We start from the raw sequence: 26,336 nt of genomic DNA, 5'->3' as shown, positions 1-26,336 counted from the left end.
TATCTCTCAGTATAGAATTCTACGGACAATACTCCAAAACCAATTACGCAGCCACCTTCCAAGAAATAAAGCCTATATCCCGTTACAAAGGCTCTCAAGGGATTAAGAAAAGCACCTTTACGATTGGGTCCTTATCTAAGGCGCATTAGGGCTACCACCGTTACATTAGCAATTAAAGGTCTTTGCCGCCCGGATCCTCGTTACAGGAGGGGACCTTTAACCCCTCGGTAAGAACTAAATTACGGGCTTTTTACGCCGTAACCCAGAAGTTAGTACCGTATAAGGTAAGTCTATTGATTCGTACCGTTTAAACGGTGCTTCTACGAGCCTTATTAAAAATTGGTTTAATTTACTAAGGCCCTCCGAGATCCAGGCTATCCCGCTACAATACCGTTGGAATATAGACGAAACCGGGATCCTCGAGGGCCTTGGTAGTAACGGCCTAGTACTTAGGAGGTCGGATAAGACATTCTAACTAAAGAAGAAGGCTGGATCGCGTTGTTGGACTACTATTGTAGAATGTATATTAGCTATTGGCCAAGCCCTTCTACCACTAGTCCTTTTTAAGGGTTAGGACTTACAATACCAATAGTTTCCGGAGAATCCGACCTTCCTCAAAGAGTAGTACTTTAAGGCAACCCCTAAAGGCTGGACTAACGATAAGGTTGCAATACAGTAGCTTAAGCAGATCTTTATACCTTAATCTAGAGTATCGAAAACGGAACGAAGGCTACTTATTGTTAATAGGCACGGAAGTTATTAGACCGATCGATTTATATATACCTGCTTTGAAAATGGTATCTACCTTTTATTCTTACCACTACACGCCTTATACGTCCTCCAGCTACTCGACGTATTGTGTTTTTCACCTATCAAAGCTGCCTACCGCCGGGCTATCCAAGATATCCTTTTTAAGGCTTATACTAACAATTTAGCGCCAGTTGGTAAGGCTACCTTCTTATATTGCTATCATCAAGCCCGTACGGAAGGTCTTACGGAACGGAATATTAGGGGAGGGTGGAAGGGGTCTAGGTTATGGCTTGTTAATATAGCGAAGCCGTTACTAAGCCGCCTTGTCTTGCAAGATAAACCCCTAGCTATCTCGGAAGCCGAAGCCCTAAAAAGGCAATTAGAAGAGGATTATAACCCTCTGCAAATACCCCAACGATCACACAACTTTCGGAGCCTTGTTGTAAAAATATACGCGCCTAGTCAAATTGACCGTATAGCGCGGTAGCTATTTTCTAAGGTAGGCCGGGCCCTTAACGCTTAAAATACTACTCTTGCAACAGCCTAGGCTAGAATCCAACAACTGGAATATTAAGTCGATCGACTTAAGCCTCGGAAAAAACAAAAAGTAGCCTAAGATCCCAACGGCCGCTTCGTACAGATCGATAAGATTATCGAGACCCAAAAACGGTACAAACGAACACTCAATCCAGCACCATTATCAGCAGAAACGTCTAGTTACGGATTTAAAGACCTTTGCTTTAAATGGCAGCTTAAATAGATACTATAGATATTTTATTTTAATTTTATTGTATTAATAATACCTCGTTTTGTAGCTTTAAAGATAGCTTGTTTTTCCGTATTAGGGGGCCCAAGAGGGGGGGGGGCCCATGAGTGGGGGGTCTGACTTAATCCTCTGTCCAAAGGCGGCTAATTGACAGCGATTGCAAGTACCTACAAGTACGGAGTACCCCTACTCATGTTCTTACATATTTGTACTTAAGTGCGGAGTACCGGTACGAGCGAGTAACGAGCACGAATACTTTTTACTTAGATACTTACTTACTCATACAAGTACTCAGTACGGAGTACTGTACGAGTACCGTAAATACCACGATGTGCTCTGTACAGCACCCCGTACTCCACACAGGTACTCCGTCCAGGTACTCCGTACTTACAGTACATGTACAGTAGTTATTACAGTAACGAGTGCCAATGCACGCATGCAGCATCTTGTCATTCAGTTGCACTTACGTAAGTACTAACGGAGTAATACCTGTACATACTTAGTACAGTCCGCAAATAAGTATACAATAAACAAGTACATATACATGTACTGTACATGTCGTTGTAAGTACTCAAGTACTTGCCCACGTACGGAGTAATTACAAGTACTACGAGGAGCACTCCGTGCAGTAAGTAATACACGGTATAAAAGATTGGCGTCACTCTCCTACTTACTTACATGTACCTTCCCATGCACATCTTTATGCAGCAGTGAAAATAATCAAGCCCGTGTCAACGCACAGTCGCAAAGGTGAGACACGCTAGAAACGGCGCACTGGTAGTCCGTCAATGCTGAGGGAGGAAACACGCGAGATGGGAAACACGGAACAGACCTTGGCTGTCAGCCGCCGAGTCATGGCTCGCATTGAGCACAACAAGGACCGCGCTCCCTGTACATACAGCAAGTACTCCGTACATGTAGTTGTACAAGGACTGTACGGAGTAGGCGAAAGTAAATACTGTATTGTAATTACTTGAATGCTGTACTCCGTACTGTATGCGCATCCCTAGAGTACTTGGTTGTACTCTATACTCTGTCCAGTACCTACCATCACGGAAGCATGCATGTAATTATTACTTACTTACTTACTTACTGTCCATACCTGTACTTACAGGTAGGCGTCGCATGTTCGGGGTACTTGCCGTGTATGCATTTCTGTACAGTACTTTGGGATGAGTGTAAGTAGAAGTATTATCATTTGTACTCATGCATTTCGAGGAATATCGTACGGAGTATACGTGCTTCCTCCGTATGTTTGGACCAGTTCGAACGATTGAGCACGGGCAATACCAATACTTTACATGTACATGTACTAATCTGCACTGCACACTGTACTTTATACCTACAACGTATATGTACACCGTACTAAGCATGCACTTAGCTGTACTTGCCTGTACCTAGGGTTCAGTGTACGTGCACAGGCTACTGACGCGTTTGAACAGGTGCTCATCAACATAGTCAGTCTCCTCATTCAAAGGCCAACAAAGTAATATTACTTGGAACTTACGCTGTCTTTTATCCCAATAATGAAAGTTCTGAGCGTTACTCCGTACTGTGCGATGCTCCTGGGCTTGGTCCCAACACACAATGTATCCAAGGCAACGAACAGTATGGCGCCATGGCAAGGGCCTGACTGGCTTTGACTGACGCCTTTGATTGCCGCCTTGAAGGCCTTGCTTGCAATAACTGCTCCCGACATTCCGACGGACTGCCGCGTCCACTCGCAACACGTCACCAAACTCGCGTCACGCGTGCCCGTGGTTGGCATGCCAGACAGCGCCGGGCTGCTCGTCACAAAGCCAATAACGGGTGCAAATGTCTCGTCCTATCATCCATCCGGCGTTTCACGGCACCGACGCTCTCGCAACGCTTGAGCGATCAGACATGCATGTCTTGGTCGAGGCAAGCCTGCACTTGCACTGTACGTGTTGTTGAGCCAAGCCATCGCGTACGGAGTGCGTGCACCGTGCTCGTCCGAAGAGTTGGAGTAACCGTGCTGGTGAGCACTGTACGGAGGCCAAGGAAGGAGGATGGATACCTCGATCGTTGCCTTGTTGCTACCAACCTAACACGCAGCCCGTAGGGGTACGGTACTGCGCGAGAAGAAAAAAATGCACTGTCCGTAAGTACTTGCTGTCCTGTCACTCGCCCACTGTCTCTCGGTGCCGAGTACTAGGTGCATACATGTACGGAGTACTGTACGTACAGTACCTGCGATTGCGGATGGCACAGTACACGCACGACGTGAAACCTCTGGTCGCCCCCTTTCCAATCTACATGGAGTGAAAGGATTGCGCCAGCCACCAATGCTGATGGACGCCTGGGGATTCCCAGGGCTTGATACGAGGCACAATTCGGCGCGCATGTACGGAGTGCTCCGTACTCCGCGCCTGCTCCGATCCCCGTGCCCAATATCTGCGTGTACTGTACGGAGTACGCCAGGGCATCGAAATGTCCACTGACTAGTGGAGGCTCTGAGCCCCATAATCGTTGCTCGGTACAGGAATGCAAGGTTGAGTTGCCGGCTCCCTGAAGGATACGAGACGACGCGCACGAGCGCCTGTTCGTCTCGGCGCGACGTCCCACGATCGGATTGTCAATTCTCTTCTTCCCCCGAAGCCGACGTGCCCCGAGTGCGATTCGCCCTATCGAGGGCGGTGCAGCGTTGCGATGCCGTCAATGAATGTATGGTATGGATCGTGGACAGTTCAACTCAACCCCAGACCCCACGAATTGTCAGGCGGCATGTTTTAGCAGCCGACGTCGCTCGTTCATGCTCCTCCTTGCTTCCGAAACTCACTAGCCGTGGCCGAATGAGCGAGTCTTGTCCTCTCTCCGGCAAGCCGCCATGGCAGGCCAATCTCGCCACGCCACGCCACGAGCGAGGCGCTGAGCCTCGCTCGCTCTGTTCAACGTAAGACAGCACCGGTATCATCGGACCGTGACTTCAAACTGTTCGCAGCGGTCGGGCTTGGCGGAGTCCAATGTTCAATGCATCCACTCTGCTCGAACGGATCAAACGTGCATCTAGCATTGCAGGGGCCCTCACATGACCCTCGTCGTAGACGGGTACCCAGGTTTGCAAGCAGGCGCCGACGACAAGCATGTACCGACGTAACGCACCACCTGCCCGAGCGGCTGTGGCATGCGAGCGCCTTGGCCTTGGCGAGCAATATGCGGTCCTGTGACGTTTGGGGCAGTTTTTGACGGCTTCCATCCTGTCTCGACTTGTTTTGTCTTGTCTTGACGACGGACCCTGTTTCCGCTCGTGCCAACGATGCCATGCCTGCGATGCCGGAAATAATCATGGACGAGCGATACCGCTAAATGCCGACTGCCTACACTTGGGTCCTCGGGCATCCTCCGTATCCTGGCAGGTCTTGTCTCGTCGGCGGAGGCATCGCAAGTTCGTACGGTTGAGGGCCTGGCCTGAGCGCAGCATGGCATTCGTCGTCAACGATCAGACTGGCAGCAGGTAGCAGCAACCACAACCAGAGGGGCTCGTGTGATGAGAGAGATGTCATTGTGGGTGGGATTGTGGGATGCAGGATTCCGTGCCCAGAAACAGCAACTGTGGTACCTGGATCGCCTGAGCGGACCACCAAGTCCCCACCAATCGCCGGGACATGCTGGGCCTACATTACTGTACTGTACTTTCAGTGCAGTCCTCTGTAGATACACCTACTAGGTACTGTACTCCGTACCTCACTTTGCAAGCATTAGCACCTGCTGCAGGTGTACATGTACGGTGCGGAGTACCTACTAAGTAAGTATTTACTTACATGTGCTGTAGTACGTACACCAACATACTTGGGCACTGCAGTAGTAAGTGCTCCGGACTCCGTATGGCCGGCCCAAATCGTATCAACATCTTGGCCAAGGCCGGTTTCGATCTAGTCCATTCATAACTTGCAGGTACTGGTACTTGCAAACCGCACCAGGCCGGTGGGGGGAAATAAGTACATGTACTCGTACCTGCTGTGCCGCGGAAGGGAGATGGGGCGATGGTGTTATTTTTACCCCAGGCAGTTTAGCCGGCTCGCTGCGCTCGTCATTGGCTCCGAGCCATTGTCCACCGACGCGATGCCTAGAAGGGAAGGCTCTCTACTTGTAAGCGGGCAGAGCGATGTTCGCATCCATCAGGCAGCCCAAGTACGGCGGACGTCGCCCACTTGGCCGGCCTGGAGCCTGGAGCGGTGCGTCATTTCGGTCAGTGCAAGGAACGCCACTGGCGCGGCACATGACGATTCGCCGCACATTGCCATCTCCGTTCCCAGCTTCCTTGCCCTGGCCCTCGGCGCCACCTGAGCTGAGCTGAGCTTCGTTCGACCGACGACGCCGTGATTCCCTTCTTCCACCCTGCTCCGTCCATCACCACTTCCCTCCCCATCTGCTTCGATCGTGCGGACATCTTCCTGGCCCTCCTGTCGTGCCCCTCCGTCATCTTGTGCTGCCTTCATCCAACGAAAGCCGACCGACCACCCCCCTCCCAAGTGCCCGACCCCCCGGGTTCTTCGCAGAGCTCCGAGCGTCGCCATCATGAAGACCACCCTCGTTGTGGCGGCCGCCCTCGCAGGCTCCGCGCAAGCTGGAGTCCACAGGATGAAGCTGCAGAAAGTATCTCTGGAGGAGCAGCTGGTGCGTCCGAACCATCTCTTTCCCCGACGAGACAGCCTCAACGGCCATGCTAACGCCGCCTCCCCCAGGCCGGCGCCTCCTTCCAGTCCCAGGTGCAGCATCTCAGTCAGAAATACCTCGGCGTCCGCCCTCCGTCCCGCGCCGACGTGATATTCAACGGCAAGCCTCCCGTGGCCGACGGGGGGCATCCTGTTCCCGTGACCAACTTCATGAACGCTCAGTGTACGTCGGCGTCGTCTGCTTCCCCTTGTCGCCCTTCCGTGTCCCCCTCCGCCGCTGACGGGAGGCGCGCTCCTAGACTTCTCCGAGATCACCATCGGCACGCCGCCTCAGTCCTTCAAGGTCGTGCTCGACACGGGCAGCTCCAACCTTTGGGTTCCCTCCAAGTCCTGCTCCAGCATCGCCTGCTACCTGCACTCGACGTACGACTCGTCGTCGTCGTCGACGTACAGGAAGAACGGCTCCGAGTTTGAGATTCGCTACGGGTCCGGCAGCCTCTCCGGCTTCGTCTCCAACGACGTCATGTCCATCGGCGACCTCAAGATCAAGGGCCAGGACTTTGCCGAGGCGACCAACGAGCCCGGCCTGGCCTTTGCCTTTGGACGCTTCGACGGCATCCTCGGCCTCGGTTACGACACCATCTCGGTCAACCGCATCGTGCCGCCCTTTTACAACATGATCAACCAGAAGCTCCTCGACGAGCCCGTCTTCGCCTTCTACCTCAGCGACAAGGAGGAGACCAGCGAGGCCATCTTTGGCGGCATCGACAAGGCCCACTACACGGGCGAGATTGAGTATCTTCCCCTGCGCCGCAAGGCCTACTGGGAGGTCGATCTCGACTTCATCGCCTACGGCCACGAGGTCGCCGAGCTCGACAAGACGGGCGTCATCCTGGACACGGGCACCTCGCTCAACGTCATCCCGAGCTCGCTCGCCGAGCTTCTGAACAAGGAGATGGGCGCCAAGAAGGGCTACAACGGACAGTACACCGTCGACTGCGCCAAGAAGAATACTCTTCCCGACATCACCTTTTCGCTTGCCGGTTCCAACTACACCCTGCCTGCGAGCGACTACATCCTCGAGATGTCCGGCACCTGCATCTCGACCTTTCAGGGCATGGACATTCCGGCGCCGGCGGGCCCGCTCGCCATCCTCGGAGACGCTTTCCTCCGAAGGTACTACTCCGTCTACGATCTCGGCAGGAACGCCGTCGGCCTCGCGAGGGCCAAGTGAGCGTGTGCGGGAGATGAGTGCCACGCCCGGCTAGGGATGTGCCCGGCGGGTGCGACGTGGAGAAGGAGGATTTGCTCGTCAAAGACTTGCTGTATCCGAACCCGTCTTGTTTCTGCTCCTCGGCGCCGTATCGGGTGCCTGTCGATTAATTGCCTATCTGTAATGCACGATTGCGAAAGGAGCAGCCTTCGATTTGCTTCGCCGTGACGACCGTGTCGCCCGCCGCCTACTGCGTAAATACCTGTTGGCCCCCCGACACGGAAGCGTGCAGGTGCGAGAGCAGTCTGCGGCATGGTTAGCTAGTCCCTCTGCGGGGCGTGGCAGAGTAGCAATGACCGTGACTACACCTGGCTGTCGTGCTGGCCGAGTCCCTGGTGCAATTCGCTGGAGCACGGGAGGACGTGAGGGTCGTCCCGCACGACTGCATCATGTCTTGCCGGAGCCATGCGGTGGATGGATGACGTGACCGACCCCCGTACCGTGTATTGACGGACCAGGTTCATTTGCCCGTACAGTAGGCCATCAGCCATAGGCATGCAGCGGGTACGCACATCCTTTCCGGCACGCATGCTTGATCGGACCATGACTGGCCTTTTTCTCTTTCTTTGTTTGCCCTCAACGCTCGGCTGGTGGCCGGCGACGAAAAGAAAGGCGACGAGAAAGGCTGGCTATAGGGTAGGTTAACAGGCCCCTCCCTCACCCACCAAAGCGTGCACTGTTGGTGCAAACGTGGACTCGAAATCACGTGCCGTGAATTTTAGACTTTTCCGCGACAGCCTAAGCGTTGGCTCAGCGCCAGTCACCCCAAGCCTCTCCTGCCTGCCGATTCAGGACGCTCACATTCTTTCCATCGGCGAAGCTTCACCTGCTGCATCACGCCTCGCCGCCGTCCGAACGACTCGGTAAAATCGACGTGTCAAAATCGACGTCCGCCGCACGAGGCCTCACGCATCGCTCATTTTTCACCTCCCCCTTCGATTGTGCGGCCAGAGCTGGATGCGGACCCTTGTTGTCGACTGGCCTTGATGAAAGGACTTGGAGTCGCACCAATCCAATCCATCCTCCACCTCGACCCGCCAACGCGATCGCGTATCGCGACGAGGCGTCGCCGCCATTACCATTGACCACGACGGGCCAGAGACGGATAGAAGATGGCGCAACCGGCGGCCCGCGAGGCAAACGGCGTGACGACGACGGGCAGCAACGACTCCAACGAAGACCACCTCGCCCTCCCTGGGAAAAGAAAACGCGACGTGGGCGACGAAGGATCCGCCAGCATCAAATCCGATGACGGTCCAAAGTCTGCCGGCCCGCGCCGCTGGCCCGCAGGCCATCACAAGGACCTCGTGAAGTCCTATTTTGACGTTTTGAAGACGTGAGCCCTCCCCTCCCCGTCCTGCCTCGCCCTGCACACACCAGCTCTGCCTGCGCTGCCTTCCCTCCCCGCGGCGACGACCACGTCCCATCCGATGCCGCCATCCGAGCCCGCGTTTCGCCCTTCTAACCATCGCTCGCCAGGCTCGATGTCGAACCTTCCATCCTCAAACGCCCCCTGTCCCAATGCGAAGCGCAAGACGAGCCCGACCTGAAGCGACAGAAGGCCGCGGAGCCGTCGTCGGCCTCAAGCATCGCCGACAAGCTCGTCGCGGACGCGTACGCGAGCATGGAAGACATGGCAAACGACGTCCTCTCCGCCGTCAAGGCTGCCCTTTCCGAGCTGGATAGGAAGTCGCCCGACGACGTCGACAAGGCGACCATCTCCAAGGCTGCCAATCGAATCCGCGAGTTCAAGATCAAGGCGATCGAGCTGCTAGACCGTGAAAAGTCGTACCCGAACCCCGTGACGCGAACGGCCGTGGGCGATGCCGATGCGGAATCCCCACCAAACGACGACGAAGCGGTATTGTCCGTCATCGGATTGGCACCCCAGGAGAGGCGCCTGTTCTCGAGCCTGCCCCTGCAGCGGCACGGGGACGCGGATGCGGACGCGGACCTGTCGAGGTTCAACTTGCCTCCCGGCGTGTCCTTCTCTCACGTCGTGCCGTCGAGCACGCAGGAGATGACCACCCAAACGCTCGGCGAGCTGTTCGCGGCGCCGCGACCTCTGCCGCCCCTGCAGCCGCCGAAGCAGCCCAAGACGCAGGCCAAGGGAAACATGCTGGACTTTTACCACCCAGAGCTCACCGACACGTCCAAGTACCGAACGAACTGCTACTACACGACGAAGCTCGCGGCAGGCCACTATCTCGACTACAGCAACGCCACGCCCTCGTCCAAGTCGAAGACGAAGCGACGCGAGCGTGCCCAGAGCCTCGCGGGCAAGAAGCCTTCGGCGACGGAGCTCGAGATGACGGAAATGGAGGCTCTGTTCCGCGGCGCCTTCACCTCCTTCGCCCCCTGCAAGGACGACTCCGGCGCCATCGTCCCCTCCAACGTCGCCGGACGGATGTGGTGGCAGAGGACCGGCCTGCGCAGCGTCCAGCGCATGATCGAGGTCGAGTACTACGGCGACGTCGAGGAGCTCGACGTCTCGGCCCGAGGCGCGCACGCCGGTCATCTCGACGAGGCGGCGGTCCAGGAGGCGATAGACAACTGGGACGACTCCGTCGTCGACCCCTCGCTCGACGATGTCATGGGCGCCAAGCCGGAGAGGCACGAGAGGGAAGTGGACGAAATCCTCGACGAGGTCAGCGACATGCTCAAGACGCTCTCCTCCTACCAGAGGATCCGCAACCTCACGCTGCCGAACTCGCAAAACCGCCAGTCCAGCGACCCCGTCACCGGGGACATGCTGGCCACGGCCGGCCCCCAGCCGTCGGAGGAGGAGCAGGCCGCGTACGAGGTGCTCAAGAGCCAGCTGGCCCTCATCGTCAAGACGCTACCGCCTTACGCCGTGGCCAAGCTCAACGGCGACCAGCTCGACGACCTGCTGATCAGCACCAAGGTCCAGGTCCACACGGATCAGTACCGGGGCGTCATGGAGGAAGACGAGGCCGGCGTCCAGGCCCGCCTGCGAGCCCAGCAGCAGGCTCAGCAGCAGGCCCAGCAGCAGGCCCAGCAGCAGGCCCAGCAGCAGGCGGCCCAGAAGCAGCAGGCGGCCCAGACCAACAGCCGGGCTGCCGCGCAGCGGACCCCGAGCGTCTCGACGCCGTACGGTACCCAGTATCAGGGGCCGAACCAGTACGCAACACCGACCCGGGCGCCCTCGCACAACCAGCAGTTCTATCGGCCTGCCCCCACGCCAAACTACCAGCAGCAGCCGCGGAACCTGGCTGCGCCCCCCTCGGCTCACCAACCTCGACCTCCTCAACCGAACCAGTACACGCGCGCGGCCGGCTATCCGAACCAATACGCGACCCAGCTTGCGAAGGCGCAGACGCCCTATGGGCATCAGAACATGCCTCAGTACGCGAACCAGCCTCGGACGCAGTTTGCCCAGATCCAGGCCCAACCCCAGCACCCGCAGCATCCTCAGCAGCACCCTCAGCAGCACCCTCAGCAGCACCCTCAGCAGCACCCTCAGCAGCACCCTCAGCAGCACCCTCAGCAGCACCCTCAGCAACATCCCCAGCAGCATCCCCAGCAGCTCCCCCAGCAGCTCCCCCAGCAGCATCTGCAGCATCACCAACCGCCGCAAGGCACCCCCAACGCCCGCTATTCCGCCTTCCCGCAGGCGTACCCGAATCAACAAGGCGCAGGCGGGCAAGCCGGCTACGGGCCGGCCTACACTAACGGTTCCGGCCTGCCGCCCCGAACCATGTCCCCTCAGGTCCAGCTGCAACGCCCTCCGTATAGCCCATCGCCGAACATGCAACAGCAGGCTCAACGATACGCCCCGCCGAACCCCGGCGGCAATGCGTTGATGAACAGGCACCCCAGCGTCGGCGCCATGCCGGCCGGCCTACCCCAATCCCCGGGCTTGACGGGCTATCACACGGTGATACCCGAGGCCCAGCAGCAGCGGATTCTGGATCAGGCCAAGGCACGCGTCGCCGCCCAAGAAAGGTCCAGCATGTTCACGGAGAAGATGGGTCAGTCGGCGCCCGGAGGCATGGGGTACGGCTCGGGAGATAGGCTCACCGGCGGGCGCGCAAATCAGGGGATGCAGCCAAAGCCCCCCACCCCCCTCGGCGGACAGCGGCAAGGGGCTAACGGCTCGCCGGGGCCAGGACCCGCCGCCGGATACCTGCCACCGCAGAAGGTGACGCCGGTCCCCGTGCCCGCGATTCCGGGCGCGCAACAGCCGGTGCAGGCGCAAGAGCAGCAGCCGCAGCAGCAGCCGCAAAAGCCGCCCGAGATGTAGTGGGCATGTACAGGCCTGCCGCGCAGTCAAGGTGAGAGGGAACCCGGAGATGCGTCCGCGAGGTGGCGCCTCGTGGGAAGCCGCCGGTTCCATGGGGTAGGTAGGAATCGATGTCAAGTTGTGGAACAGCGATGCATCCGCCCGAGGCGGATTCGACTGGCTGCCCGTGAGCGGCTGCAAGTCGAGCCCGTCGAGGGCCGCGAGATGCATGCAGGCCCGCGCGACGACGACGGCGGCGACGTTGATGGGGAGCTTGTAATAAAACAGATGCGGGCGCGCGTCGGATGGGCGACTTGGTCGAACGTACTTATGGGACAGCATGTCATTTAGAGATGGCGTTGCACGGGACACGAGACACGGGCGGGCCTTGATGCACGCCAGAGTAGAGCCCGAGAGGGAGCCGTGGTTGGGTTTGTGATAGCGTGCAGTGTACGTCATGCACCGCACCGATTATTGGACAGTAGATACGTCATCAATCAATGCCCATGTTTCTTGCCTTGCCGTCTTTCTACCGGCATGGGTTGGATGCTTGGATGGCCTGCCCTTGGTCGGACGGCACATGATATTCCAAGCTTCGGGGACCGCTCTTCGATGCCCCAACAACCGTACGCTGCCGGGTTTTCCATTTTCGACTTCACGTTCTATCCTCGGAACCTATCCCTGAGGGCATCGACCTCCCTCCGCAGTGCATTCAGATCGGCGAGGATGTCGGTGCCCTGACCCGCATCGTCGACCCCCTCGTCCTGGCCAGCGGCGACAGACATGGCTCTCTCCCGGCCTTCGGCCCTGCTTTCCGAGCTGTTGACCCGATCTCGCCGAGGCGGTGGGGGTGGAGGGGGCACGCCGTCGCGCGCGGGCCGTTTGGACTCGACGGAGACGTGCCGTCTGAGGCCCTCGACGCTGCGCACGCTCGGCGGCCGACGGATCGACGTGTTCCGTGACGGCGGCGGCGGCGGCGGAGGCGGAGGCGGAGAGGACTTGGTGTTGCCGGCTTGATGGGTGACGACCGAGTCGAAGGATCGTCTCGTGAGGTCCGGGGATGCCGGGTACGCCGTCGGCGGCGAGGACGGCGGGGTGCTTTGGGGTGCCGCGTGGTGTGCCTGCTTCGCTGCCGGGTGCGGTCTACGCGGAGGCGGAGGAGCGGGAACGTGGGTGGACGGGCGCGACGAGAGCGCCTCTTCCGTGGACTCGGGCGCAGGAGTCTCGTCGGGGCCACCGGCCGTCTTCATCGGCGTTTGATGGCGCTGCTCGGGACTCGGGGGGGTCGCAGCGGGCCCGGGTCCTTGTCCCCTGGTGTCGGACCTGCCATGGGTTCTTCGCGGAGGAGGGGCGGGCGCGTTCTTCTTGCCGCTGCTGCTGCCGGTGCTGCTGCTCCTCCGTGGCGTCCCAGGTGTCGCGTGCGCATCCACATCCACCGGTCGAGGTTCTGGAACTCTACCGACGGACTCGCGGTCGAACGGTGACCCTTCCTCCACGCTTGTGCGGGCGGGGGAGACGGGTAGTGGTTTGTTGAGATTTGTCGGTGGTATCAGACGATGAACAGACACGCCGGCGTCCGGAGCAGGGACACGGTCGCTGTCCCGCAGCGACTTGCCGTGGCGGGAGCTCGGCGGTGGCGGCGGAGCCTTCTTTTCATTTCTGGTCTTTGACGGGCTCGGCGGATTCGGGCTCGGCGGATTCGAGCTCGAACCAAGCCTGGCTTCGAATTCGGCTTCCTCGTCATCGTCTGACGAGTCGGGCGGGTTCCACGGCCTGTCGCCCGTGCCGATATTTGTCTTCGTCGGAGGGCCATGCTGCGTGGACGGCGGCTGGTCATCGACCTTGCCCGTCATGAGCAGGCGGTGAAAGGCGTCAACGTCGAGCGACTGCCGGGCGGCGGCATTGGCTGCCTTGAGGGCCTCGCCCTCGTCCCTCTGCTGCTTCCCGAGCTCCGGGTCCATGGGTGATTCCAGGTCGTGCAGGGTTTTGCTGAATGGATTCACCTGGGGTCCTGCTGGCCCGGACGGAGCCGATGCCGATGCGGCCGGGGCCGTGGGCGTAGCGGCCAACCCTCCCACGGCCGCAGAGGTTGGCCGAGACGTGGCGATGCTCTCGGCATCGCTGTCATCTGTCGAATATGCACCGAGGAAGGGGTCGCGGCCGAGGCCATGGCCCGCGGCGTCATGGTCCGCGACGGCGGCGCCGAGGGCGGCGGCCACGCCATCGTCCAGCGGCCGCTCGGGCGACTGCGGCGGCGGCGACAGCACCCGCACCCTTTTCTTGACCGGCTTGGGCGCCCCGGCGGGTAGGGCGTCGGTGGAGGAGAAGCGGTCGTCGGGGAGCGGCGAGTTGCCACCACTGGTGATGCGAAGGCTCGGCTTGGACGGGGACGGCGTGCGGTCCTCCTGCGGCACCTTTTTCCGGAACGGGTTCGACATGACGACGACGGCCTTTGGGCAGGCGGATGGCAGGGTGACGAAGACGGAGCCCAGGTCGGGCAAGGATCTCCGATATCTCGTGCTCTGGCTGGTTCGAGGCGATCAGGGCGCGCAGAGGCCGGAATGCGGGGCCATCATCTTGCACAAGAACAATCTCGCATGCAACGAGTCTCGACGATAGCACCCGGCCGGAACCGATGGGGGAAGGGGGGGCGAGCCGAGATGACGCTGTGCTTGGACGAGTGAGGCCTTGGGAGTCGGTCGGTCCTCTCTCGGATCCATCGGTAGGCTGCTGTGTGGTTGGTTGGCCGCTGTGTGACGGACGGAGGGGTTGTGCGAGCAGGCAGGCATAAGCGTACAGTACTTACTTACTGTACTTACTGTACAGTAAATGTGCGTAGCTGTACTGTGCTCCGTACACCGCACTCGTACTCTTACTGTAGAGACGTCGGTGCTGAAGGTGCATGTGCACAGTGCCCATGTACACGTACTGTACAGTACCCCGTGCCAGCAGTGAGCACAGCACATGCATGTGCTTACTGTGCTGAGCGGATGCTGCATGCGCGCGGCCCAGACCGACCCAGCGGGGATCATCCATGCCCATCCATTAACGGGTGACCGCGCCGTTTAAGGCGGATGTTGGCGGTCGCAGGTACCGCCTTAACTCGAACGGTGCCGTTCTGTAGTGTCAGCACCCCCGTTCTCCGTACTGGGCACCTATCGATAAGCCGTCAATTCAATGGAACAGGCGCTCCAGGCCACCATGGCCCGTTGTGTACCTACCCTATACTCCAGGCCGTCGATTCGGGTCGACGGGTGCGCATCCGAGAGGCGGCAGAGAGGAGGACAAAGTGTCTGCTGATGACTCCTGAATCTTCAGCACCTTTATCGCAATTCTGCATGACTCGGGGCCGCATCGTTGCAAGTTCTGGTCGGGTGGGCGAAGCGTTCATTCACAAATAACCGTCTGTCAATTGTTCGTTGTGGCCGCTTCGGAGGAATTCCAACCCCGAGCGAGTCCTGTAATTACTTGTACATTTCACCATACCACCTGCACAAAGGCAATGCTTATTATTACTGCAGGCCCAAGGTGGCGTACTAGTAATTAGCTACGGCAGGGAATTGGAAACACTACCTAGGTACCACGAACTGCAGTATTAATACGGAGTACTTGAGCGGAGTGTGGACACAAAGGACGTTTCCCCGGTATTGACAAACACAGGCCACCTTTAGCTGCTTGTACTTACTTACATGCACATGCACGTGTCCTATCATCCATGAGAACAAGTATTTGGATTTGCACGAGTACTTACTGTGCTTGTACATGCACACTTCGCAGCAATTATTATACGAGCCATTTATTCCAATCTACAGCCACGGTTCCCTTTCATCGCGCAGGTGTGAGGAAGTGTCCTCTCCGGAAGCCCACACGAGCACCAACAGCACTTCTGATTTTACCTGTCCACCACAAAATACTTGTTATCTGGCTTGCAACTACCTCATACGCCCCCAAACTGTTGACGACAGTGGGGAGCTTGCCATGCTGCAGGTGGTACGAAACACGAGTACGGGCACTGGCGGTGATATGTTGTTCTACATCGGCGAGTTACACTCCCCAAGCAAAGCGGCGCCCCGGGCAGCGCCCATGGGCAACTACTTAATTAAACGCCTTTGCCTTTATTGTGCCTTTCTTCCGCGCAAGTACTTTGTGTAGTTGTACATGTGCTTGCATTTCCTTATGGACAGGCACGTGATACCCCTGAACGCGACACGTTTCCTTCCAAATGTCAACAAACGGCCATCGACGCGCACGAATTCTGGGGCCATGGCTACGATTTCAGTCACAGGTACTCCGCAACAGCCGTAATGCTGTAATTAATTACTGTACTGTAGTTGTACAACCTTGCTTGTACTTGCAAATGGGGCTCCACGCGTTGCAGATATTTGGTCAAGTACTCCGTACTGGCAAGTACTTATTAGTTGTTTGGTACTTATATGTCATGTACAAGTATAGGCACCTGCTTTGAAAATATCCAAGTAAATGTACGGTGCAGAGTACCGCATCTACCACGCATACATGTAGAAATGTACAAGAATAATAGTACAAGTACAAGTGCACGTACGGAACGGAGCACGCTTGATCTGTACTCGTACCGCACGTTCTATTCTATCCGTACACGGTATAACTACCCAAGTACTTGTACTTTCGTCCGTAATTGAGCGGACTGTATTTCATGTACTCCGTATCACGCAAGTACTTACAGTTACGGAGTAGGTGTACATGTAAGTATATGCCTTATTATTATATCTGCAAGCGCTCCGTACTTACTCCGTGTATGCTGATGAATTGTATTATTACTTGTACTTGTACTCCGTACGTGCACCGCTACTCCATGCTTGCAAATACAAACACTTGTAGGCGATTTTGTACTCGGTGCATGTACTGTACCTACGTGAACGCGCGCAATATTCTCCGTCGTACAATCACCACCCCACTCGCACTCGCACACTCACGCCGTCTAAACACCCGCTCTCTCGCTCTCCCACCCTCAACTCAACCCCATTCATCCATTCGCGTCGGGCAAACCCCAACAACGAAGCCATGAGCGGGATAAAACCAAGTGGAAAATAAGTTGAAAAAGCATCGTTGCATGTCATTTCCGCCTCCTCCCGGGACTACCGATAGTATACTCGTACTCGTAATTTACAGTGTCTGCTCCCACGCGTCGCGCGACGAGCAGGTGCCGCTCCCGCACCAAGTCTCATGAAAGCCTCAAAACGCCAAGCAGCAAGCAGGCCCCGTAAGCCCCGTCCGTCCCTGTGCGCCTTCTCCGCCCTCCACCGCCTTCGCCGTTGGCCTCGCCGACGGCCGGCATCGCGCAGACGGGGCGACGAGAGTCGGACGAGAAAAGGCGAGCGTCGACCGTGGCAGGCTGCCCCGCCCGCCGCCGCCGCCGCTGTTGCTTGCCGCCGCCGCAATGCTGGCGCGTCTCCGCCGTTGGAAATTGCTGCGGCGGAAAAATTGCCGCAGAAAAAAAAATCGGCACGTGCAGAGGGGGAAGCCGCCGTGTGGGCGCGCGTGTGCGGTGCAAAACAAAAACCTCTTCTCCGCGCTCGACAGTATCCCAGACCAGATATACCCGCCCCACCGGCGCGTTGCCCTTTATAAATCCCAAGCCGGTAACGCCGTTGACATCATGAAAAACACAAGCATCCAGGACAGAGAGTGAGGGTCGGGCCTCCTACTCCTTGGCGGCGGCGGCGGCAGCCTTCTTCGGCGCCGCCTTCTTGGGAGCCGCCTTCTTCGCCGCGGGCTTTTGCGTCTTGGCGACGCGTCCCGATTTCGTCTTGGTCAAGACCGTCTCGGGCTTCTCGGGCTGGACACGTTCCGATCAGCCAACGTGCACGCGCCACTCGCCTCTTCTCGAGCGGGGCGTAGACGTACCTTGGCAGCGGCCGCCTTCTTGGGCGCAGCAGCCTTCTTCGTCGTCGTAGCTTTGGATCCGGCCTTGGTGGCGGTGGTCGTCTTCTTCGTCGCCGTAGCCTTCTTGGCCACCGGCTTCTTGGCGGCATCCTTCTTGGCCGCCGGCTTCTTAGGCTCGGCCTGCTTCTTCGCAAGCTTGGTGCCGCCCGAGGGTCCCTTGGGCTGGGCGAAGACGCCCTTCTCGACGCCGGCCTTCAAGGCCTTGTTGAAGAGCGAGTCGAACATCTTGTCCGAGGCCACGTTAAGCTGGTTGTTGGCCTTGACGTACTTCTTCAGGGACTGACGGCTGCGGGGACGGCGTGGTCAGCGGCGACATCGCGACGGAAGACCATGGGCACGTCGGGACTCACCTCGAACCATTGCGATCCTTAAGCTGCGGCACGAACGACGCGTCAGCGGGCGATGCGACAGCACGGGAACAAGGCAAAGAATGAAAACGAAAAAAAACTACGTCGACCGAGAGCGACGGAGGGGCAAAAAAGAAAAGAAAAGAGGGACAACAAAGCGGCTGCGCCGTGCGGCACCTGTCACGTTCAATCCGCCCGAGCAGGAACGCGAGGAGACGAAGCAGAGCGATGCGCCGGAGGGAAGGGGCGGGCGAGACGTACGTTCACGATGGCATCCGTGATCATGTCCTGCGAGAGGTTAGACGGACCGCATAGCGGTAGGAAATCCGAGTCGGGACGAACCTGGTAGCTTGCGTGGCTAGAGCCGGACTTGGGCTTGGAGCCAGTTGTCTCCTTCTTGGCAGGCATGGTGGATGATGGGGGGTGGAGGGGGATGTGTTGACGTTTGGCTGCGTGTGCTTGTCGAAAGAGGTATTTTGGATGGAAGAGGGCGGGCTGCTTGGGAAGACGATGAGAGAAAATGGAGGCGTCACACGTTCTTGCGGTCGGGTCGGGGGGAGGAACAGGAGAACAGGGCCGACGAGGTCGGGCGCGTGGAGGGGACGGGGCTTGTTTATATATCGGGCGGGGGCACGACCGCAATCAGTAAGGGAAAGGCACCTCGCTCGCTGGCGGCGGCGGCTGCTTGGCTCGCTGTGTCGCCCCCCCCCCCCCCCCCGTGCTGCCCTGCGCTGGTCAGCGGCCTGCGATGCTGGCCTGCGCCGTGCTCAGCGGTGGTCAGCTCCGCCATGCCCTGAGGTGCCGTGCCATGCGCTGCGGGTGGGTACCTGGGTGGGTGGGCACCCCCCCCCGTCCGGGCTCGTGGTCCCCTGTACGAGCTGCGCTACGGCTCCATGTACCTGCTGTGCTCCTTCGACGAGCGCTAGGGGTACCGCCGCGGCGTGCCTAACCATCACTACCGCGTACCACTCGACGCATCGCCCAGCACGAGTACGGAGCGCAAGTACCATGGAGTACAGTACTGTAAGTAAGTACTTGCTCTGCAGGCGGCGTGTGGAACTGAGACCCCCACCTGACGCCAACTCCATCGACCAACCACCTTGTACCGTTCTCGGCCGCCAGAAGCGTCGGCCTACGGGGACACTTCATATTATTATTTCATAGTCGGCTTCTGCCTTGTTTAGCATTCTGATCGCCCGCGCCGGATTCGAGAGTGGCAGCAGCCGGCCTGGCTAAGAGCGCGCCACACTCTGCCCACCCGCGGCCGCGTTCCCTCGCTCCTCATCCCATGATTCCCTTCTCACACCTTTCTCACATTTTCTCGCTCGTTCGGCAGAGTGTGCCGTCTCGGCCGGGACAATGGGTGTAGCAGGTGCACGTAGGCGTACGCCGGTGTAAGGTACTTTCTGCCTCGTAGTTGTGCATGTAAGTAATTACTAAGTAGGTACTCCGTACTTGGTGATGGAAGTACTGTAGTTGTACAGCAAGTAAGTACTTGCATTGTATCGAGTACGGAGTACTTCGCACACCAATCCCACCTCGGGCCGTAAGTACAGCCAGAACTTGCAAGTACCTACTTGTAACCATGACTTTTGCCTTTTCTATGCCATATCTGTTTGTTTGTTGTCGACCAACTGACTAGTGAAGCGAAGCACGAGTACTCCGTACTCCCGGACTAAGGTACGTGCCTAGGTGTACATGTATTGGTAGCTATAAATTGCTACCAGGCACTACTCTCCATGCTAGTAGGTTAGTAGGAATGTTAGCACTCCGGACGCCTAAGCAATTCGCAAGTGCGGAGTAGTTGCATTTACTTACTTACGCTTACGGTGCACATGTACATGTACTTATACACTACAAGTGCAGGCTGTGCAGTACTCGAGCACTCCGTACTCCCTGCAGCACGCTGCACCTGTGCTCGAGTACTTATCAAGCGCAGCAAGTAAGTACATGTACTTGTGCTCCTCTTTGCAAGTGGACACGCACCGTACCGACGACGGTCTGTTGTCCTCCAAAATAAAATGGGCGCCCACTCGCCAAATCGATGCTTGACCCATGACCAATTTTCTGATTGGCCGATTGTTTCGAGCATCATCTTTCTGACACTCCGTAATACCTTCTCTCCGCAATGCTTGTACCTGCTGCATGTACCAAGTACTTGGTATCGAGTTCTCCCATGGTCCTATGATCTCGTCGCCAGCCTGCTCCGGCCGCGATGGGTTGTGCTTCGACCGCCCACCCCTCTTTTCCCAACAACCTCTGCTGCTCCGGTTCCTGCCCGCTCTCTCTTCATCGTCTGCTCTGCTCCGATCGACCCTCCTTTCCGACCGTCGATGAATCCCATCCCCCCCTCAATTTTTTTTTTTTTTTTTTTTGCCAGCCTTACCCCGCGGAGACATGCGCTACCGCACAGTAAAGTCACCCCGGCGTTGGTTGTGCCTCGATGCAGGACGACGCCAGCCATGGTGCTGGCTGCGCGGAGAACCAAATGGGGTTCAGCCTCGCGCTGCCGATGGCGTCACTTCTCCCATGCCGTCGAGAGTGTTTGCGACAAATGAAGTGCAGTCTACTCCTCCCTCGTTGCCTGCCGTGAAGATCTTGGGAGCATTTGGGTTGCAGGTTGCTGGTGGAGTGCTTCCCGCCACTACCAGCGAGCCAACTTGAAGCCATCGACGCGTCCAGCCCCCCCCCCCCCCCCCGATCGTTCCCCCCTGGAACTTTCCATTCGTCGATGAAAAGGCACCGTTCATGTCACCGAATCGTTGCGTCGCCGTGGAGAGAGCACGGTAGATTTCCCCCCCTCTTCCCTTCTATCCTCTTGGCGAGTTGTCGCGGCCAAAACTTGGACAATTCTGCTGCCGTCGAATCCGAACCGCCGACGATTACCCGTGTCCGGAGAGTTTCTTTCCAGGCTCTTTCGCCTCTCCTCCCCCGCCCCCCTCTCTCGCTGGCGGTTCACCTCTGCATGGCCGCGTCGCAGGTTTATCATGCCATCCTCGACATCTGGATGGCAACTTCGAGCCGTTGCTTGCCCGTACATGCTTGATCTCTTGTCTCGCTGCGCGGTGGAGCTGGTGTCAACCACCCGATGATGGAGGATGGATGGTATTGATGCATCCTGCCATGGCGCGTCCCTTGACCGTGACCCGACATGGCCTCTGCACCGCCCATAGGCGAGACATGACATTCGTGGCAATGCCATCTTGAAACTCCCCAGCATCCATCGCACGGTAGGCGTCGCGGCCATGTGCTGTGAGTGACCCGCCCTCCGTCGTTGGATGCTTTCGTCATGGCGGGAGGAGGGGGGTGGCACCACACCATTCGCACGAACAACTTCTACCGCAGCCTCGGCCACTGCTGCCATTATCCCGCATGCATGCGACGCGACCGAGTCACACCTGACGGCTCCGAAGCGACCACCCCCGTCTTGGCCACGCATGCAGATACGGGTCGTGGTGGCCACTGACATCTTGCAAACTACAGTACGTGTACGGAGAGGCAAAGGCGGGAAGCCGATGAAGACGAGACATGGGTTTCCAAGACAAGATAGCAAGACAGGAGAGCCGAGGGAACCTCTGCTCTCGCCACCTGATCCGATTAGGAGACTGAGTGGCCAGCTCGAGATCAAGCCGCCACTTGCGTTGAAAGTCGGATGTCGGGACCGTGGCGGTGGCGACTTGCATGTAAGTAAGCAAGTACTTCTTGCAAGTACTTACAGTGCAGTTTTGTTGCGAGTCCACGAGACGACGAGCGAGATCAAGAGCTGTCGAGAGTGGGGGCTTTCTTAGCGCAAACTCGTCGAGCTTATTCCGTGCCATTAATTATATTCTTCATCGTTTCTGTCGCGGCTCGCACGTGATGCGGACCCCGTTAGTCGCACGGAGAAGCTGTCTAAGTGCATATCGCAGGAGAGCTGCCCTCGCTTTCCAGAATTGTGGCTCGACCCCCTGGCCCGAATAGGAAATCACCTCTTGCCCAATGAGGATCCTGGCACAAGTCCCGTCTCCAACGTCTTCGAACCGTCTCTCGTTTCGTTACCTGGCATTTTCCCGTGCTTCACCTCGACAAAGGTCAGCGTCGTCGGATACCAGCACCACCACCCCTCACCACCACCCCTCACCCCGTCGTCACCCGCATCTCCGGCACGCTCACCCCCCCTGCCGACGAGAAGCCCTGGGCCATCTGTTTTGCGACAACGAGCCGTGCAGTATGGAAGCTGTTGCGGGCCTATAAGCTGCGACTTTTTTGCTCTCGCCTCCCCAACCTCTAGCTGCTGGTCCGCCGGCCCGCTTGCCCACCTCCCGGCCTGCATCGTGTCATCACGACGACCCCTCAACTGCCACCCAGCAACCAGCACCCAGTACACAGCACCCATCGCCCACCCGCCTGCTGGCCCGCCCGCCATTCGTGCATGCTTCGGGTTTAAAGACCGTCTACCGAGACCGTCGAGGAGACCGCCATGGCCGACTACTCCCAGTACCATGCTCTCGGCCAGGGCATGGGAACCGACCCGAACAACGCCAATCGAAATGATGGCAATGCTCCTCCCCACAGCCAGCCTCAGTACTACCAGCAGCAGCAGCAGCCCCAGCAGCCGGGCCAAGCTGCCTACGGCGGTCCGCCCCAGCCCCCGGCGCAGCTGCCTCCGCCCGGCAACCCCTACGGCGGCGAGCTTCACCCGGGTCAGCCGTTCCAGGGCACCTCGCCGCAGCTGGTCCACCAGGGCCAGCTGGTCACCCAGATGGGGGGCATGAGCGTGGCCGCCCCCGCCGGCGCCGGCACCATCCGCAAGAAGAAGAAGGATCGCCACGCCTACCATACTGTGGAACCCAGCGGCTCGTCTCAGGCCTTCAACGGCATGCCGCCGCCCGGTTCAGCCTCGGCACAGTTCATTCCCTCCGCCGCCGGACCCGTCGGCCCCGGCTTCGGCCCGCAACCCCAGCTCGGAGACCAAGGCTCTCCTCAGCTGATGAACCCGAGCCAGTTTCCGGCACCCGTCGGAGCCGCGCTCAGCCCCCCAGGCCCTGTTGGCTTCGGCCCCGGCTTCGGTTCCCCCGATACCGCGACGACCATCGCCCCGACCGGCCAGTCGAAGATTTCCGCCGACGACATGCCCAGTATCCCCGTCGCTCGTGATTCCGTCCAGCAGCACTTCCTCAAGAACGTCTACCCAACCTTTGAGCGCCACGTGCCCCCCCCGGCGACGGTCTCCTTTGTCGCCTACGACCAGGGGAACGCCTCGCCCAAGTACGCCCGCCTGACACTGAACAACATCCCCGCCACCTCGGACGGGTTGCAAGCCACGGGCCTCCCCCTTGGCCTGCTGCTGCAGCCCCTCGCGCCCCTTCAAACCGGCGAAGCAGACATACCCGTCCTCGACTTTGGAGAGTCCGGCCCGCCCCGCTGCCGTCGATGCCGCGCATACATCAATCCTTTCATGATGTTCCGCTCCGGCGGCAACAAGTTCGTCTGCAACCTCTGCACCCATCCCAACGACACCCCGTCGGAGTACTTTTGCGCCACCAACCCCCAGGGTGTGCGCGTCGACCGTGATCAGCGACCGGAGCTCCACCGCGGCACCGTCGAGTTTGTCGTGCCGAAGGAGTACTGGACGCGGGAGCCCGTCGGCTTGCGCTGGCTCTTCGTCATCGACGCGACCCAAGAGTCCTTCAACAAGGGTTTCATGGAGACCTTCTGCGACGGAATTCTGGCCGCGCTCTACGGAGGCGAAGACCGCGACAAGGACGACGGCGAACGGAAGCGGAGGATGCCCGAGGGAGCCAAGGTCGGCTTCATGACGTACGACAAGGACATCCACTTTTACAACTTGAATGTGAGTTGCGACCCTGATTGCCGACCGACCGAGACCCGTGCAGGCTCGAGATGAGCGACCGATGACTGACCCCGGCGTCGCAGCCTCGTTTGGATCAAGCCCAGATGATGATCATGCCCGACCTCGAAGACCCCTTCCTCCCGCTCGGCGAGGGCCTGTTCGTCGATCCTTACGAGTCCAAGGCGCTCATCACCTCGCTGCTGACCCGTCTCCCCGAAATGTTCTCCACCATCAAGAACCCGGAGCCGGCGCTGCTGGCCACGCTGAACTCGGCCTTGGCAGCCCTGGAGAAGACGGGCGGCAAGATCGTATGTTCATGCTCGGCGCTGCCCACCTGGGGGCCTGGTCGTCTGTTCATGCGCGACGACGGCAACCACCCGGGTGGCGAGATGGACAAGAAGCTCTACACGACGGAACACCCTGGCTGGAAGAAGGTTGCCGAGAAGATGGCCTCGTCGGGCATCGGCGCCGACTTCTTCCTCGCCGCTCCCTCCGGTGGCTATCTGGACATTGCGACGATTGGTAACGACCCCGCCATCACCTCCCGCTCGGAGGGAATGCCGACGCTAACGTGTGCGACGCGATGCTAGGTCACGTTGCCGCCACGACTGGCGGCGAAACCTATTACTACCCCAACTTCATCGCCCCACGGGATGGGCCGAAGTTGTCGGCCGAAATTTCCCACACCGTCACGCGCGAGACGGGCTTCCAGGGCCTCATGAAAGTGCGGTCGTCCAACGGGCTTCAAGTGTCGTCCTACCACGGGAACTTTGTGCAGCATACCTTTGGCGCCGACCTCGAGTTGGGCGTTGTCGATGCGGACAAGGCTCTCGGGGTCAGTTTCAGCTACGACGGGAAGCTTGACGCCAAGCTGGATGCTCACTTCCAATCCGCCTTGCTCTACACGACGGCGTCCGGCCAGCGACGCGTTCGCTGCTCGAACGTCATCGCCAGCGTCAGCGACACGTCCAAGGAGTCCAGCACCAGGGAGCAGAGCATCCGCGGATGCATGAAATTCGTCGATCAAGATGCCGTCGTGGCCATGCTTGCCAAGGAGGCGAGCACGAAGCTCGCCACGACGTCGAGCAACCTCAAGGATGTGCGGAACTGGCTCAGCGAGAGGTCCATCGACATCATGTCCTGCTACAGGAAGCACTCGGCCCAGCAGCACCCGCCCGGTCAGCTGGTCATGCCGGAGAGGCTGAAGGAGTTTTGCATGTACGTCCTGGGTCTCATCAAGTGCCGCGCCTTCAAGGGCGGCATCGAAAACTCGGACAGGAGGGTCCACGAGTTGCGAATGGTTCGATCGATGGGCGCCACGGAGCTGAGCCTGTATCTCTATCCGCGCATCATCCCCATCCACAACCTCCAGCCCGAGGAAGGGTTCGCCGACGCCGAAACCGGCCACCTCACCTTGCCCCCAGCCGTGCGGGCTTCCTTCGGCCGCGTCGAACCCGGAGGCGTGTACCTGGTGGACAACGGGCAGCAATGCCTGCTGTGGTTCCACGAGCAGACCTCGCCCAACCTGGTGGCCGATCTCTTCGGCGAAGGGAAGGATTCGCTGCGGAGTCTTGATGCCTACACGTCCTCCTTGCCGGTGCTGGAAACGGTCCTGAACTGTCAAGTGCGCAACATTCTCGAATTCCTCAAGGCGATGCGAGGATCGAAGGGCCTGACGCTTCAGCTGGCTCGACGAGGCATCGATGGTGCCGAGTACGAGTTTGCGAGGATGCTGGTGGAGGACCGCAACAACGAGGCGCAGAGCTACGTGGACTGGTTGGTCCACGTGCACAAGGGCGTGCAACTGGAGGTGAGCTGATTGACTTGTGCGGTGGCCCCGACCGCCGTGGGGGTTGTCGTGACTGACGGTGCGCGTCGCAGTTGAGCGGACAGCGAAAGAAGGAGACGGACAGCGATGCCTCGCAGTCGCTGTCCACCTTTTCAGGCCTACGACCTGCCTACTGGTGATGGCGTGCGGGTCCACGAAGCGGCAGACGACGTTTCTTATGCCGGAAATTCCGTTGCTCGGCTCGTTGCTCAGGAGCATGCGTCCGTCTCACAAGTAGCAGGAAAAAAAGGGGCGGGAGGGCGTCTTGGAGCGATGATGTACGGTGAAAGCGTCCCGCAAAGGAGACTTTGGGTAGCAGCGGTAGCAACGACGATCAAGCAGCCGGTCTGGCGAGGTGCTTCAGGTGCCGGTGATGGAATGGGTTGGCTTGCCGTGTCACGTCTCGAGACTCTGTTTGCAAGTTTGTCGCGGCACCCGTCAGTCAGCCCTGCGTTGTGCGCACGCCGCAAGGAATATCACATCTATCCTCCACAGGGACCGGACGGACCAAAAGATCAAGCAGAATATTAAATGAACGCTCACCTTTGCTTGGCCAATACTGCAAAACCCAACAGTGGAACATAAGGCCGGCGGAGAGTGGCGAGCGTTTCGACTACGGTGAACCTAGGCAGGGGCACGCATGTAGTTGGCAAGCATCTGAGGGATGCCGCATACCACACTCGGAGGTGCACACGCAATGTACCCACGTACGGATACTCGCCCAGGCCACGCCGCAA

At 58.7% G+C, this 26,336-nt stretch overlaps 5 protein-coding genes across 5 annotated transcripts; 3 read left to right on the top strand and 2 right to left on the bottom strand.

Annotated features, from left to right (window-relative positions):
• Positions 1-6,055: 6,055 nt before the first annotated feature.
• DCS_04196 (vacuolar protease A) lies at positions 6,056-7,387 on the top strand (the record flags this gene model as incomplete). Its single annotated transcript, XM_040801508.1, has 3 exons — positions 6,056-6,154; positions 6,223-6,376; positions 6,453-7,387. 3 exons carry the CDS (start codon positions 6,056-6,058, stop codon positions 7,385-7,387), a joined length of 1,188 nt encoding a protein of 395 aa, XP_040656541.1.
• Positions 7,388-8,538: 1,151 nt separating this feature from the next.
• Positions 8,539-11,690, top strand: DCS_04195 (uncharacterized protein; the record flags this gene model as incomplete). Its single annotated transcript, XM_040801507.1, has 6 exons — positions 8,539-8,762; positions 8,906-9,296; positions 9,389-9,658; positions 9,882-9,939; positions 10,032-11,062; positions 11,157-11,690. The coding sequence occupies 6 exons, from the start codon at positions 8,539-8,541 to the stop codon at positions 11,688-11,690; spliced, it is 2,508 nt and encodes an 835-aa protein (XP_040656540.1).
• Positions 11,691-12,331: 641 nt separating this feature from the next.
• On the bottom strand, positions 12,332-14,107 carry DCS_04194 (uncharacterized protein; the record flags this gene model as incomplete). The annotated part of the gene is made up of 1 exon (XM_040801506.1): positions 12,332-14,107. One exon carries the CDS (start codon positions 14,105-14,107, stop codon positions 12,332-12,334), a length of 1,776 nt encoding a protein of 591 aa, XP_040656539.1.
• A 3,242-nt stretch (positions 14,108-17,349) lies between these two features.
• On the bottom strand, positions 17,350-18,346 carry DCS_04193 (Histone H1; the record flags this gene model as incomplete). Its single annotated transcript, XM_040801505.1, has 4 exons — positions 17,350-17,484; positions 17,553-17,877; positions 17,942-17,964; positions 18,200-18,346. The coding sequence occupies 4 exons, from the start codon at positions 18,344-18,346 to the stop codon at positions 17,350-17,352; spliced, it is 630 nt and encodes a 209-aa protein (XP_040656538.1).
• A 4,051-nt stretch (positions 18,347-22,397) lies between these two features.
• On the top strand, positions 22,398-26,130 carry DCS_04192 (Sec23/Sec24 family protein; the record flags this gene model as incomplete). Its single annotated transcript, XM_040801504.1, has 4 exons — positions 22,398-23,771; positions 23,855-24,293; positions 24,362-25,581; positions 25,717-26,130. The coding sequence occupies 4 exons, from the start codon at positions 22,398-22,400 to the stop codon at positions 26,128-26,130; spliced, it is 3,447 nt and encodes a 1,148-aa protein (XP_040656537.1).
• Between the last annotated feature and the right edge of the window lie 206 nt (positions 26,131-26,336).

This window comes from Drechmeria coniospora, chromosome 02 (genome assembly GCF_001625195.1).
Source record: "Drechmeria coniospora strain ARSEF 6962 chromosome 02, whole genome shotgun sequence".
Classification (NCBI taxonomy): domain Eukaryota; kingdom Fungi; phylum Ascomycota; class Sordariomycetes; order Hypocreales; family Ophiocordycipitaceae; genus Drechmeria; species Drechmeria coniospora.
This window is presented reverse-complemented; position numbering and strand designations above follow the sequence as displayed.